At 27.3% G+C, this 15462-nt stretch overlaps 1 protein-coding gene across 1 annotated transcript in view; it reads right to left on the reverse strand.

Moving 5' to 3' along the window:
* Positions 1-15462, reverse strand: part of LOC101236582 (uncharacterized) — a 39491-nt gene that overhangs the window by 11321 nt on the left and 12708 nt on the right. The window contains exons 5-6 of the mRNA XM_065798304.1: positions 5094-5143; positions 2353-2589 (exon numbers count right to left, since the gene is read on the reverse strand). Of these exons, the coding sequence (XP_065654376.1) occupies positions 2353-2589; positions 5094-5143 (287 nt within the window). The remainder of the gene's footprint in view (positions 1-2352; positions 2590-5093; positions 5144-15462) is intronic.

Here is a 15462-nt window from a genome sequence, read left to right on the forward strand (position 1 = left end):
TTGCTGTTGCTCCCTCCCACTGGGTTTTACCCTTTGTTTTCAATATTACTGATCTCACCTTAGACTCGTTTTTTACTTACTAAAGAGGGGTGCCTGAAAAAAACGTCCACCTTAAGTATAGTTTATTTACATTTGATTCGTTAAAAAAATAAAAAAAGTTTTCCGAGATTTCACCGAAAATCGAACTTAGATCTCCGTCGACTATTGCCGCCGCATAAACCTTTCGCCCAAATACACACTTACATTGGTAAATTTTAAATTTATTTAAATTATTATTTGCATTTATACTTGAAGACATTTTTAAAATGCGTAAGCAAAGAGCTTTGGGGTAGTATAAAGTATCTAAGGTAGCCTCCGTCTTTTTTTTTTTTAATTAAACTTTTTAATTAAGAAAAAAAAAAAAAGGAGGGATGGGGGGGGGGGGATATTTGAGGGGGGAAGGGGGGGTATTTGAGAAACGTACGTACTTTTAAGGGGGGGGGGGGGACATAAAAGTACGCACGGCAACAAGGGGGAGGGGGGGGGTCAAATTTCAAAATTTTTGGCGTACGTACTTTATGGACGACCCCTAACAAGTTGGCTTGAAGATGTTCTTTTGTGACACTTTGTATTGATGCAAACTGAGTTTAAATTTTATTAATAGAGTTTAAACATAAATTTAGATTACTTACAAAAGCTATTTAATTGGATCAAATTAATTGATTAGTTGGCGTGTATTTTTTTATTGCTGTTATTTGTAGAATAAAGAAAAAATAAACAAAAAATAAACAAAGAATAAATAAAGAATAAACAAAGAGTTATTCTTGAGTAGAAATTGTAATTTGAACTTAAAAATTTCAAATTGTGAAATGTTTTTAGTTAATATTTGAACGGATCATTTCAGAAACGTTCTTAGACAAAAATGAGTTTCAAGCACGATATCATATTACCTAAGGGTAGATACATATTTCTTTGAGAAGCCACATTAGTCAGCCTTTCACTCAACGCCTTATAAAGTGTTGACTGAAAAGTCTGACATGTATTTAACATGTATCTACCCTCATATAACATGATTCCGCGCTTCATTATTTTTGTACAAAAATGACCTATGGTGTTTCTGAAATATTTTTATGGTATTTCTGAAATGTTTTTATGGTATTTCTGAAATGTTTTTATGGTGTTTCTGAAATGTTCCTTTGAGGTTATGATTGAATGGTTTGAGAAAACTTTGATAACTTGAATACTTTAATTATATCAACTATACTTTATTAACTTTGTTAATTTATTGTGTTTGGAATCTACCAATAAAGTGAAATAAACCAATTGGTTTATTTCACCTTATTGGTAGATTCCAAACGCTATAAATTAACAAAGTTGATAAAGCATAGTTGATAAAACTAAAGTATTTCAGTATTTTTTTTTGAAGGAAGAATTATTGTTTATTAAATAAGTAATCATTATTAAACTTTTATAGTTTAAACATTTTCTTCGAGGAAATTGTTGTAAATTTTAATAATGATTAGTTATTTATTAAATAAATAATAATTCATGCTACTAAAAAAATTAACGGACCAGTACTGACATGATTTTTATAACTGAGATAAAGAACGCTACATAACCATTTAAACTTTACGTAACTTTTTGCTTCTTCAGATGCATAAACCAGTAACAACGTAGTAATTAAGATCAGCCTTAACTTGCTTCTTCCAACTTCTTGTAAAATATAACTTGTAAACTTTGTTTTTAAACTTTGATTTACGTCAATTCTGCAAAAGCTTTTTTATTTAAATTTGTTTATTTATTTTAATTTTACAACAAAATTTTAAAAATACAAGTTTTCTGAATGCGGTTTGTGTTCTGTGAATGGGGTTTAACATAGCAATTTCCGTTTAACAGCTTTTCCACATGATTTTATACTTTTCGTAAATCATAATTGTTTTAATTTTTATAAGAATGTTTTAAAAATTCAATTAAAAACCGAATAAAATACACCATCCAAATTGACGAAATATTCTGTACAAATCCGAAAAAAGCGTAAGAACAAAACTCTCTTGTTTTGAAATTACATAAAGAAATAAAACTAAAATAAAAAAGTCCTATTTAATATGCTGCCTAATTTAGCAAAAATTTACTCTATACATAGTTTTTTTGAATTTTATGGTTAATTTTATATAGTTATATAGGCTATAATTATGATTTGATTAAAAAACTAAGCATAAACAAAGTTTAAACAATTGTATTACACCCATGATATATTCTAAGCTTGGTTGTATTTTAAGGCTCCATAATAATATTATTAAGTTGAAAAGTTATTCGCAACTTGTTTACAACAATACAAATTTATCTACACCTGTTTATTTATCATTTACTCACCCATCCAATGCTTTGTACCAAAGATAAAAACTTGATTAAAATCTCCCTCCAAAGATTTTACTCGTTTCCAATCAATACCGTTCAAAATGTTCATTATAAACTCGTCGTTAGTTACAGCTATCCATGATTTATATGTCAAATGAAACTTCATATATAGCTTTTTATTTCTGTGTATAGCGTATAACTCTCGACTTGAGTTGTGATGACCCAGAACTGAACCTATGCGAACATCTATATCTAACGTGCAACACACATAAAGTATTATATATATATATATACATATATATATATATATATATATATATATATATATATATATATATATATATATATATATATATATATATATATATATATATATATATATATATATATATATGTGTGTGTGTGTGTGTGTATATATTCATATATATATATATACATATATATATATATATATATATATATATATATATATATATATATATATATATATACATATATATATATATATAAATATATATATATATATATATATATATATAGCATATAAATATATGTATATATGTATATATATATATATGTATATATATATGTATATATATATATATATATGTATATATATGTATATATATATATATATATGTATATATATATACATATATATATATATATATATATATATATATGTATATATATATATATATATATATATATATATATATATATATATATATATATATATATATATATATATATATATATATATATATATATATATATATATATATATATAGAGAGAGAGAGAGAGAGAGAGAGAGAGAGAGAGAGAGAGAGAGAGAGAGAGAGAGAGAGAGAGAGAGAAAGAGAGAGAAAGAGAGTGTGTAATTGTTAACTAATTGTAAAACAACAGCGAAATAAATGTAAATTTATAAAATCTTTGAAATGAATTCATTTTTCATATATAAACATCAGAACATGATCATAAGCGATTATTAAAAAATCTTTAATCTCATTCGTAATATATTTAATGTCATAATACATGCTAATGCATTTATTATATAAAGTGTTTTATCGTTATTAGTATTTTTAATATACATATTGTATATCTTATTACACATTAGAATAACTAATAATACATTGCATATGTATATTTTGTATATTTAATACAAGGTTTTACATGTACATTTGTTACTAAATTCTTGAGATAAAGAAATCTTGTGATAAATGTGATTTGTCGAATGCAGATATCTAACCTTGATATCTCATAAATTATGCTGATGTTCGTTATTTTGGTATTTACTTGCGTGTTGAATAACTTTTGTTTTAAGGTTCTACAAAAAGTCTAATGCGAATTGACAGGAACGTAGTTAATCAATTAAAAACAATTAAAGTTAGACACAGCTTAAGATCTTATATCTTGCCAACCTTATACCTACGTTATATCTTGCCTACCTTATACATACGTTAATAAAACGTTTAAAAAGTTTTGCAAGGTACGTTGAAACAACATCATTTGCCAATGTTGTTTTTATATCATTTTGTTTACTAATGTACGTCGCCATTAATTAAGAACTAAGTTGGGGGTGGGGGATTTGGGTGAGGAAGATTTTTAGATTTTTTTGATTCGGTAGATATAGACCATCAAGAAAAGAAGGAGGAAGGCAACTTTTTGATTTGGTTGATCTAGAATAAGATACAATTTTCAGGTTTAATGATCTGTGGCCACTAATCATAAAATATATTTAGTTTTATGATTATTTTAATTATTTTAGAATTCTTACACTCCAATTTTTTATTTTTTTGGAACTACATAGTTTTATTAAATTTTTTTTTCATTTTTAAACCCCCCTATAATAAATAATAAAACTTAGTATGTTAGAAAACTGATTTAATAATAGTAAAGAATCATTTAATGCAGTCCAGCTTTCCTTAAATATTGTACTGTAATACTGTGCTGTATTTTGTACTTGTACTTGTAATATTGAACTGTAATTTGTACTGTAAATATTGCATAGTAAATAAAGTACTACATTTTGGTTATTTATTACAACTCTTGTGATTACAGTTTGTGTTGAAAGATAAAATTAAAAATTAAAAAAATGAAAGATAAAACTCGAAACTAAAATGTATAAAAAATAAGTAAGAAATATTTTTATTTTAATTTAATGAAATTTTCCATAAATACTCTACGCTTTGTTTTAAACAGGAATAGAAAAGTTTATTGTATATATATATAGTTTGTAGACATTTAAAAAAGCGTAACTGTAAACAGTTGTTAACTACTTAACAAACTAAAGAGCTCAAGCAACAAAACAATCTTGCAAGCATGCTTTTGTTTAAAACTTTTGTATTTTACCATAGTCAGTTTAAATTTTTGTTATCAGAATTAGCATTACCTTATATAATATTACAATTGGATAGGGTGGGGTAGTTTTGATCTATGGGGTAATGTGGGGTAATCTAATCAATATTTATCAGTTTTTCAGAAGAAAGATTTTTAATAGAGGCTCTTTTTCTCTCTATTATAGGTGATTAAAAATTTTACTAAATTTTAATTATCTGCTTATTAGGCAAATTCTCAAGTATAAAAATATACTTAAGAATATAAAAAAAAAAAAAAAAAATAAGAAAAGTAAAAATGTATATACGTAATTTATATTGTTATAATTGACCAAAAATATAAAAACATAAGTCGTATAAAAAGATTATCAATATTAAAATTATTGTTTAAATCATAAAATAATAATAAAAAAAGTAACCTGCCCATAACTTTCCATAACTATTTGAAACGTAGCAAGCTGCTTTTATACTAAAACAATTTTTTTTTGTTTAATATTTATCAATATTTATTTTATATATATATATATATAAATATGTATATAAATATATATATATATATATATATATATATATATATATATATTATATATATAAATATATATTTATATATATATATATATAATATATATATATATATATATATATATATATATATATATATATATATATATATATATATATACAAGGTGTGTTCAAAAAATACCCGGAATTTTTAAATTTCGCGGGTATGGAGAGTCTGATTGTCAACTTTTTTTTTTATGTTGGTATACATGCCACTAAAGTAAAATTCTCAGCTATATTCATTGTTTACTTTGTCTGTGGTAGTCTCTAAGGTTCGACGTGTTTTTATGAGCTCGGCAATTTTTGCTTGTTTAAAAAATAGAAGAATTAAAGAGTCAAAACATTTGTATTAAATTTAACTAAAAAATGAAATAAAGTGTAACAAAGTGTGTGATATGTTGCAGAAAGCCTATGCAGAGTCTGCTATGAAAAAAACAAGTGTTTACAAGTGGTATAAGCATTTCCAAGATGGTTACGAACATGTTAAAGATGACAAACGCTCAGGTCGACCCAGCACGTCAATAATCGACGAAAATGTGAAAAAGTGGAAAAAATGGTTATTAATGATTGCCGATTTACAATAAGAGTTGCTGAGGAAGTTGACATATCAATTGACTAATGTCATAACATATTTTCAAATGTTTTGGGCATGAAACAAGTCGCAGAAAAATTCATTCCAAAACTGCTGAATTTTGACCAAAAAAACAATCGCATGAACATCACTGAGGAGTTACTAAATGACGTCAACAACAATTCAAGTTTGCTTGAAAGGGTCATAACTGGTGATGAAACATGGATGTACGCTTATGACGTCGAAACCAAAGCACAACTGTTGCAATGGAAGCACCCTGAATCACCAAGACCGAAAAAAGCACGTCAAGTTCGATCTATTGTTAAGGTTTTGCTTACTGTTTTCTTTGATTATAATGGCGTAGTTTATCATGAGTTCTTACCACAATGTCGTACAGTTAATAAGGAGTATTAACTTGAAGTTATGCGACGTTTACGTAAAACAATCCGAAAAAAATGCCCCGATTGATGGCAAAACAGTTTATAGCTTTTGCACCACCGAAATGCACCTGCTCACTCGTCGTTGCTTGTTTGTAACATTTTGGTCAAAAACAACACTGTAATCATGCCCCAAACTCCATATTCACCAGACAATGCTCCGTGTGATTTTTTATTATTCCCAAAAATGAAGAAAACCTTAAATGGCCGTTGTTTCACAAGCATAGATGAAATTAAAAGCGCATCGCTGAATGAACTAGAGGCTATCCCAAAGATAGAGTTTGAGAAAAGTTTAATGTTAATTAAACTTTTCTCAAACTCTATCTTTTCTACATTAATGTAGACGAATAAATAAATATTTTATTGAAAAAACGAAATTTACGGGTATTTTTTGAACACACCTATATATATATATATATATATATATATATATATATATATATATATATATATATATATATATATATATATATATATATATATATATATATATATATATATATATATATATATATATATATATATATATACATATATATATATATATATATATATATATATATATATATATATATATATATATATATATATAATATATAAATATTTATATACATATTTGTAAAAAAGACTGAAAATAAAAAAATAAAATTAACTAATTTTAAAAATCTTTTATTCTTGTTTAGTCCCAATAAACGGAGCGAAATCTGCAGACTTAAAACTAGAATAGAAACAGCTAATACCCTTAAAGTCTGTGAACAGCGAAAGATGCACACGCAAAATTACGCTTTCTAATGCTCAAAATATTTAAAAGGAATTAGAACTTAACAGCATTATTTTTAGGTAATTTTTTGCACTCCTTTTTTTTTTAAAACTGTAAACTTTTTAAAACACTATGGGCCATGAAACCTTTTATGACTCATCTTTTCAGCGCCAGAATGCATTTTTATGAAATTTAAAGGAAAATTGTAATTCAGTTTTAAATTATAATTTTGTTTTTTTAAAAATAATAAATTACGGTTTGATTTCGGAAAAAAAGTTTTTTTTTTGTAAAACTAATTTAATATTATAATTTTGGCAAAATTTTTATATGAAAGTAATATCAATATGTAATATTCTGCTTCTCAAATAACAAATGTTCAAAACAACCAAGTAGAAGATTTATGGAAGCTAAAGTTTGACGATTTTAAAATGCGGAGTTCTATCGCCTTGAAGTCGTTTTTATCCTTGAAGAAAAAATTTGGCAGTGGGTCTGCTGATGTAAAATAAAAAATTAAACATTTTGTTGTCAAAAATAAATTTTATTACATTATGAATTTATTGAATAACTATTTAACTTAAAAAAAGGCTTTTGACAAGTGCATAGGCTTTCAGAACGTGCACAACTGTGTTGTTTAAGCATTTACTTATCCCATTTATTTAGCTTGCATTTGCACTTGCTTGTATTTTTACATCCAATAACAGCATGAGTGTAAGCCATAATATAGTTTATTTAAATATTAGCTCAACAATTAATTACTCAAAATGTTTGCTTTTCTAAACGATTTTGAGATAATTTATGGAACGGAACTGAGACTACAAACTCGTGTATTATTTTTTAAAATACTTTTAATTATTAACGCTGAACTCATGTTTGTTTTGCGCGGATAATAAAATAAATTAATCGACAAGAAAGTAAGTTAATAAATACGTTGTAATAAAGAGGGTTGCAGACTTTAATCAGAAGTGCCTTGAATGATGAATTAAAAAACTTACATTATGAAGAGTTTATGTTTCCAAACAAAGTTTTACAGTGTTAATTTGAACTTGAATATTTTTTTTAGTGAAAATGTTAAATGTTAGGCTCTCAGAGAAACAAGTTTGCCAAGAACTCTGAAGCAGCCCATGAAGCTATTTTAAGTAAATTGCCAGAACTAACACATTCTTTTCATTTAAGTTCTAAGTTCTTCACAACCAAGTGAATCAAAAATTTTGTGATAAAAACTCCTTAAAATTATCTAGTGAGACCTTCACTCTTTCTCAATCTAACCAAGAAGAAGATAATGTGAGTAACCCTCTGTTCAACTTCTTCAGCTAGTTTTTCTACATGTTTATCAACTTCATCATTTGCAGCCAAAAATCTAAGGAAACATCAAAGAAAAACAAAGAACCTGAATGTAATTAAAAGTCTATAGTAGTTGAAGCAGATGATAGCTTTACAATTACAAAAGATTTTTTGCACTTACAGATTTTTATCTAATGACCCGCCCACTTGGCCGGAATGGCTGACTGTAAGAGAGAGAGAGAAACTTCATCATCAAATTGAATCTAATACCTTTCCTTAAAAACAATAAAGAATATCCTAAAACCAAAAAACGCTATTTCTCAAATGAATTTTGAAGCAGGGTAGCAAGAAATGGTGAACAAGTAGGAGGAGATGGCTTATATACTATCCAGAAACTGATACAACTTATTGTCTTCCTGGCCATGTTTGCCCCAACTCCAAAATCATTTTGGGAAAAAGGAAGGTTTCTCCAACCAAAGTTCACAGAGCAAGTCTAAAAAAGACATTTCCATCTCGTTTTAGTTGTTATAAAAAATGGATTCAAATAACAATCAAGATAAAAAATGAACGAGCTGTCAATCAAGGTCTTATCCAACAAATTCATACAGAACGGTGGAGATGCATTCTTAAAATTAGTATCAACAATTTTGTACTTGGCGGACATAGTATTGCATTCCGTGGAAGATTATCAAAGCTGTACACCAAAAATATTGGGAACTTCCTTGGTCTTATCTGATTACTTCGTCAACTTTGATCAATTTTTATGGAGCATTTATGGCAAATTGAAGATGGAGAAAGACGTTCACAAATACTAAATGTCAATATTTAAAACAAGGTAATTAACCTTTTAGCTTCGTATGTAAAAGAAGCTGTCGTAAACAAAGTAAAGTGTCAAACGTATTTTTTAGTTATTATGGATTGCACTCCAGACCTTTGTCAAAAAGACCAAACTTCTCTAACCATTCGCTATGTTCATGAAGAAAATGAAGCAAAATATAGTCATTGTCCAAGAAAGCTTTATTGGATATGCAGTGTGGGAAGAGTTGACTGGTAAAGCTCATTCTAACCTTATAATTGAAGAAATAAAGTCTTGTAGGCTAGACCTAAGCAACTGTAGTGATCAAGGCTATGACAACGGGTCTAATACGGTGGCAATTCGAAAAGGTGTTTGAAATTAAAACTTCAGCAGAATACTCACAAGCCTCATTTAAATCCTGTGGTTGCCGCAGCAACGTAGTTATATTAAACAGGGTTTAATCATTTGGTGAAGTCTATATTGCTTTTTGGAGTTTTTCAAAGAACCTATACAACTTTCTGCATCAATCAAGCTTTGGGCACTTCACTAGCACAAAAGAGTCTTTCAAAAATGATGTTTTCTTGCCCCTAATTAGCATAAATGAATCATTTTCAGAAAACTGAATGAACAAGTTCTTCAAAAACAAGAAAATATGAAGATTCTTACTTGACCTTGAAAAACTACCACCAAAGGACAAAATTATAGAGGATTATAAAATGTTACAAGAACACCTGACTGTGAAAAACATTATATATATATAGATGGAGAAGACATGTACAAAGAAAATTAAACACGCCAGTTTTTATAGCCACTGTTTTTGACAAATGGTAGCTAAGAAAACACTATTACCATTAAAAACACTCAATATAATTAAAAACACCTGTGTTTTTTTTACAGTGGATCTATTTATCTACTAGGCGTATTGCTGACAATGGCTAGCAGTGAACGTAGCTTCAGCAAGTTTAAGTTAGCAACTACTTGCTCTAAGCGCTTTTCTTGGAAAGACAAACCATTTTAGTGACTTGTTTTTATGCACAGCAGTGAATGTAACATCGAGTAATATATCATGTTCATCTTCTAATTAAACACTTCTGAATCTTCTGTTGATCAAGATAATGCTGTGGTAAGGGTACTTGTTCTATACCAATACAAATTGAAACCCATTCTAAAAAGACAATAGTCAAGAAAAGGAAATAAGCAACTTATAGATAACCAAAGAATAATGTTGATGAAATTGAGTCCTCAAAATTTTAATTGATTGGATTAAAAAAGTTGCAAAAAGTTATTTAAATTTTAATGATTTCTAATAATGCTTGTTGTAATCGTCTGTTTATCCTTGGTCTAAATCTGGTTTCTTTACTAAAAACCTAATGCTGATGAGTCAAACAAATTTCTAGATGTCCTCCACCAATACCAACGCGTGTTACAGATGAAAAAAGATTCAATTTTCTGAAAAACCACACTTTGATTACTCGCATAGATAGATCAGTAAAATAAATAACATTGTTTTCAAAAAGTTTCTATCAATTTCTTAAGTTGTTCTATTTAAGATTTTACAACAACATTTTTATTAATCTTTTGAGTTGTTATTATTTGCTATCATTGCTATTATTATTATTAAGTAAGCTATCATTGTACCTAACACGTACGAGGCTGTATTCTTGATCTTTTTACATTTTTTCTCCCCTGCTTCATTATTCTAAACATTGTATGATCTGGAAGATTCTGATTTTTTTAACAAGTTTAAGATGGTTAAAAGTGAATGGTCTCACTTTAACAGAAAATATGTTTCTGACCGACAAAAAATGCGCTTATTGCAAGTTCAATATTTAATACACCAGCAGCAAATATTTTATTTAACGCTCAAAAAGCATATCTTTCAGTAAAATTTCGATTCTTTAAATAGTTAAGGCATAGAGGTTTTAAACTTGCTTTTTGTTGTAAAGGTACAAATACCAAGACCAACTAGTTGATGGAGTTTTAAGAAAATTTTTTTTTCAAGAAACCTTTTTAATTTTCTTTGAAAGAAAATTTAAATAGTTTGTAACCACTACTTGTATCCTTGGCAGCAAAAAGCAAAAATGGCAACTTCTTTTTATATTTTTGTATCATTCTTCCCAACCTGTTAATATGATAAGGACCATTCAACAAGGAAGTCTCTACAGCCAGACTGACAGTTCATTAAATTATCTGTCTATTATTAATTATTATGTATAAAAAATTATCAATTAAAAACAAAATTTTTTGTGCAGCTTTCACAAACTTCAGCTGAATGAAAATTTATGTTTAAACTAAATCCAGGGTCCATCAATTTTTTGATCCATTGAATCAATAAAATCTTCTTGAACAAAGAAAGACATTTTTTGTTTTCTCTAATCTAATGCATTCTGTAAATAAAATAGAACGTTCGTATACTTGCCAGTAAAAATAATATATGCAAAATATTTGAGAACATATCTAGCTGTTAGCTGTGTTGGAAAATATATTTGAACACAATTTTTAAGGCAAAAATTTCATTCAATAGATTTGCTTACTTAATGTTCTCAAAGAAGAACTTAATGACTTATTCTACAACGTGCATTTTTTTTACAAAAATTTTCTTTGTTTCGTTAGTAGTAGTATAAGTTTTTAAAAATAAGAAGTTTGGAAAAAGAAAAAAGGAAAAAAAAGAGAATAAATAAAGTATTTAACTATATTGAAAGTTATATTGCTATAAATTAAGTTTTAAAGTTATAAATATTTAAAATATTAGGCTATTATCATAAACTTAACAACTTTTTTACTGTTTGATCATATGTACACCTTAATAAAAATGCATAAAAGCAAACTAAATTTTTTTACCATAGTGTAGGGAAACCTGTTGTACCTTTGACCACGTTGTACCTTTAGTCACTCTACTCTGTCAGCTTACTATTATTATTTAAAAAAAACGTGAAGTGCCATTTGAAATAATAGTTCATGACAACTCTTTTTACCGTAAAACATCATACTTGGGATAGATGGTATTGATCTACAAGTAATTATAAGATTTGGCTCTTAAAAAGTAAATATTTTTGTTAATCTTATTCTTTTAAAACTATGATGAATTGTTGTTTGATTCATCTGCGACATTATAAACATTACCCAACATCATTTTTTTGTTATGGAAAAGTTTGGAGGATTATGTCTGACCGTAAATGGGGATTTAGACGATAATTATTAAAGAAACCCATCTCGTATACCTTTGACCAGACTCGAACGTTGTACCTTTGACCGACAAAAACTTTCCTCGGTAATTTGAGGACTTTAAGAGGAAAAGCTAATAAAATTTATTATCTACGTTATTAGGCGTCAGTGCTTTATTGCTTTTTAATGCAAAATTGTATCTAGTATAATGGTAATGAAATAATTCCATTGAATTTCAATGCAATTTGCTATTTATTCTTGAACCACTACTACACTTAGAATAATCAATTTTGTTAATTTAGTTAGTTGAACAGCTGAAGCAATATTATTTTCAAGTTCATTTAATTACCTAATTTCTGCACAACTATAGGGAATTAAATGTATAAAAATAATTAATTAGTTCTGTTAATATATTTTAGTTTAAAAGGCCAAGGAACAAGGTTGTTGTTTTTCGCAAAAAGATTTCCGAAACTTATTTGCATAATGGAGTGAATTTTGTGCTTCAACAAAAATGAGTTTAAGTGAAGGTTAAAAACAAATAGGGAGCTTGACCAGTGCTGATAGAGGCAATAATGTAACAATTATGGCAGCCAAATACTACTGGAAATAGCATCCCACCATTACTGGTATTTCCACGTGCTAAATTCAAAGACTAAATGTTATAATTGTTCTCCTGGAAGTGTAGGGGCAGCTAAGTCTGTATGGTCAAATGAAGTAATTTTTGTGAAATTGCTTGAACATTTTATTATTAATGTGCAAACATCAGTTGAAAAACCTGTTATTTTGTTAATGGATAATCATAAGAGTCATGTAAACATTTCTGTTATTGAGTTAGCAAAAAAATTGGGCATAGTTGTAATGACATTTCATCCTCACACAACCCATAAAATGCAATCTCTTGATTGTGGTGTTTTTGGACCATTTAAAACTTTTTATAACAATGCCATGAACAAATGGATAATATCACCAGGCAATGCTAGTAAACCAGTTACAATTTATGATATATCTACCTTGTTGGTCAAGCTTATCCTAATGCTTTTGTACCAAATAATATTGTAAACAGTTTTAATTGTACTGAATTTTATCCATTTAATGAAAATATTTTTACTGATATTGACTTTTTAGCTAATAGGCCAATAGTGAATATACTTGATAAAGAAAGTGAAATTGTTTCTGGAAATTTTTTAATTGTCAAGTTTTTAATTGCCGGAAAGAAATACTCTATTCTTTATGTAGCAGGTTTTCAGTTATAGAAGTTGTTGGTATAGTTTACAAAATTATGTATCTTAAGAAATCAGAAGACTTTTGTAACAAATTTATAAGAGAAGATGACAATCTTTATGATGTGGAACTTGAGGATATTTTTATTAAACTTCTACCACCAAATATTTGTCACGGTTCATCTAAACGTCAGTATCTTATGTTTAATGTTGATCTGACTATTTGTATAATTAATATATTATACTCTTTTATTATTGTATTTTTTGTGGTCATCATTAAAATATTTCCTATAAAAAGCATTATGATCATATGTAAATGAATATCGACCGCCAGCTAATATATCGACCGCCAGCTAATATATCGACCGCCAGCTAATATATCGACCGCCAGCTAATATATCGACCGCCAGCTAATATAAGTTATAAAAATATTTTTTTGCTCTTATATTATTTAAAATATTAAAAATAACTGTATATATTAGAAAACATGTTTTGTACAATTAAGTTGCATTTAAAGTTTTGGACCTTAACCCTAATTATTTCATGCAAGTAGCATCTAAAGAAAACATGTGACTTTATCTAAATAGTAATAATAACTGATTTTATTTAAAGAAATTAGAAATACTATTAGTAATACTGACTGAGTATCGTAACTTCGATACACAAGTCTTTGCAAGATTGTAAGGATTGATTTTTTTAATTTAATTTTTTTAGACAATTAGGATTGATTACAAATTAGTTAGATTTGTTTTTTTATTGGCATAAGGAGGGCCAGAAGGTGCTATATAATATATAACAAGCTAAAATATTAAAGAGGTTCAAACATTGCATGATCTTTTAATAATAACATTTTGGTCAAAGGAATAATGCGAATCGGTCAAAGGTACAACGTACGTGTTGTACCTTTGACCAATTGACTTTTTTTTTTAAAACGCGGGAATAAGATACTTCTTGGTTGAACGAAAAAAAAGTCCTAAGTATAATTTTTGAGCAAAATATGAGAGAATATTATACAGTTTGAATGGTTTAAATTTACTCAACAGACTGCGCAAAAAATGACTAAAAGCAAAAAGTGGTCAAAGGTGCAATAGGTTCCCTTATACATAAAGCAATATACGTTCAAGAGATGCACGCACACAAATATATATATGTATATATATATATATATATATATATATATATATATATATATATATATATATATATATATATATATATATATATATATATATATATATATATACATATATATACTTTTTTATTGTTTTAGGTGCCCCAAAAAGTCCTTACGGTCTTATCACAGAACATCGCGGATGAGTATTTAATCAGAAGTTCACGCCTCTTTCCAAACCGACATCGCAAAACTTGCCCAGAGGTGGGGTTTGAACCACGGATCTTTTGGTTCTGAGGCAAGTGCGCAACTACTGTGCCATGTCTGCTTAAAAAATTTCATGACACTAATATATATATATGTATATATATATATATATATATATATATATATATATATATATATATATATAATATATATATATATATATATATATATATATATATATATATATATATACATATATATATATATATATATTGAAACTGTTGTGGCCATACTTACATAATAAGCTGAAAAATGTTAAATAATTGATAAAACATTGGTTTATTGATTGTCTAGTTGCATCTATCATATGATCATACGATTTATCATTAAACAATTGTTTGCTGAATCAAAGATTTTTCTCTGTGTTGGCATAAATAAATAGGCAATAAGAACAAATGATGCTCAAGAGTTCCATCTTACACTGTGCAATGGAGGAAGCCACTTAATTTTTGACAATCTTTTTTGATTTTTGAAGTAAAAAAAAAGCTTCACATAATTCATACAGGAATTTGAAGTCATCTTGTCATCCTAGGTTTATGTAATAATTAGGCTCAACTTCATATGTATAATTTCCAGTTTAATTCTTTGCAAATTTATAATCAAAACCGGGATTTATTGA

Source organism: Hydra vulgaris, chromosome 06, assembly GCF_038396675.1.
Source record: "Hydra vulgaris chromosome 06, alternate assembly HydraT2T_AEP".
Lineage (NCBI taxonomy): Eukaryota > Metazoa > Cnidaria > Hydrozoa > Anthoathecata > Hydridae > Hydra > Hydra vulgaris.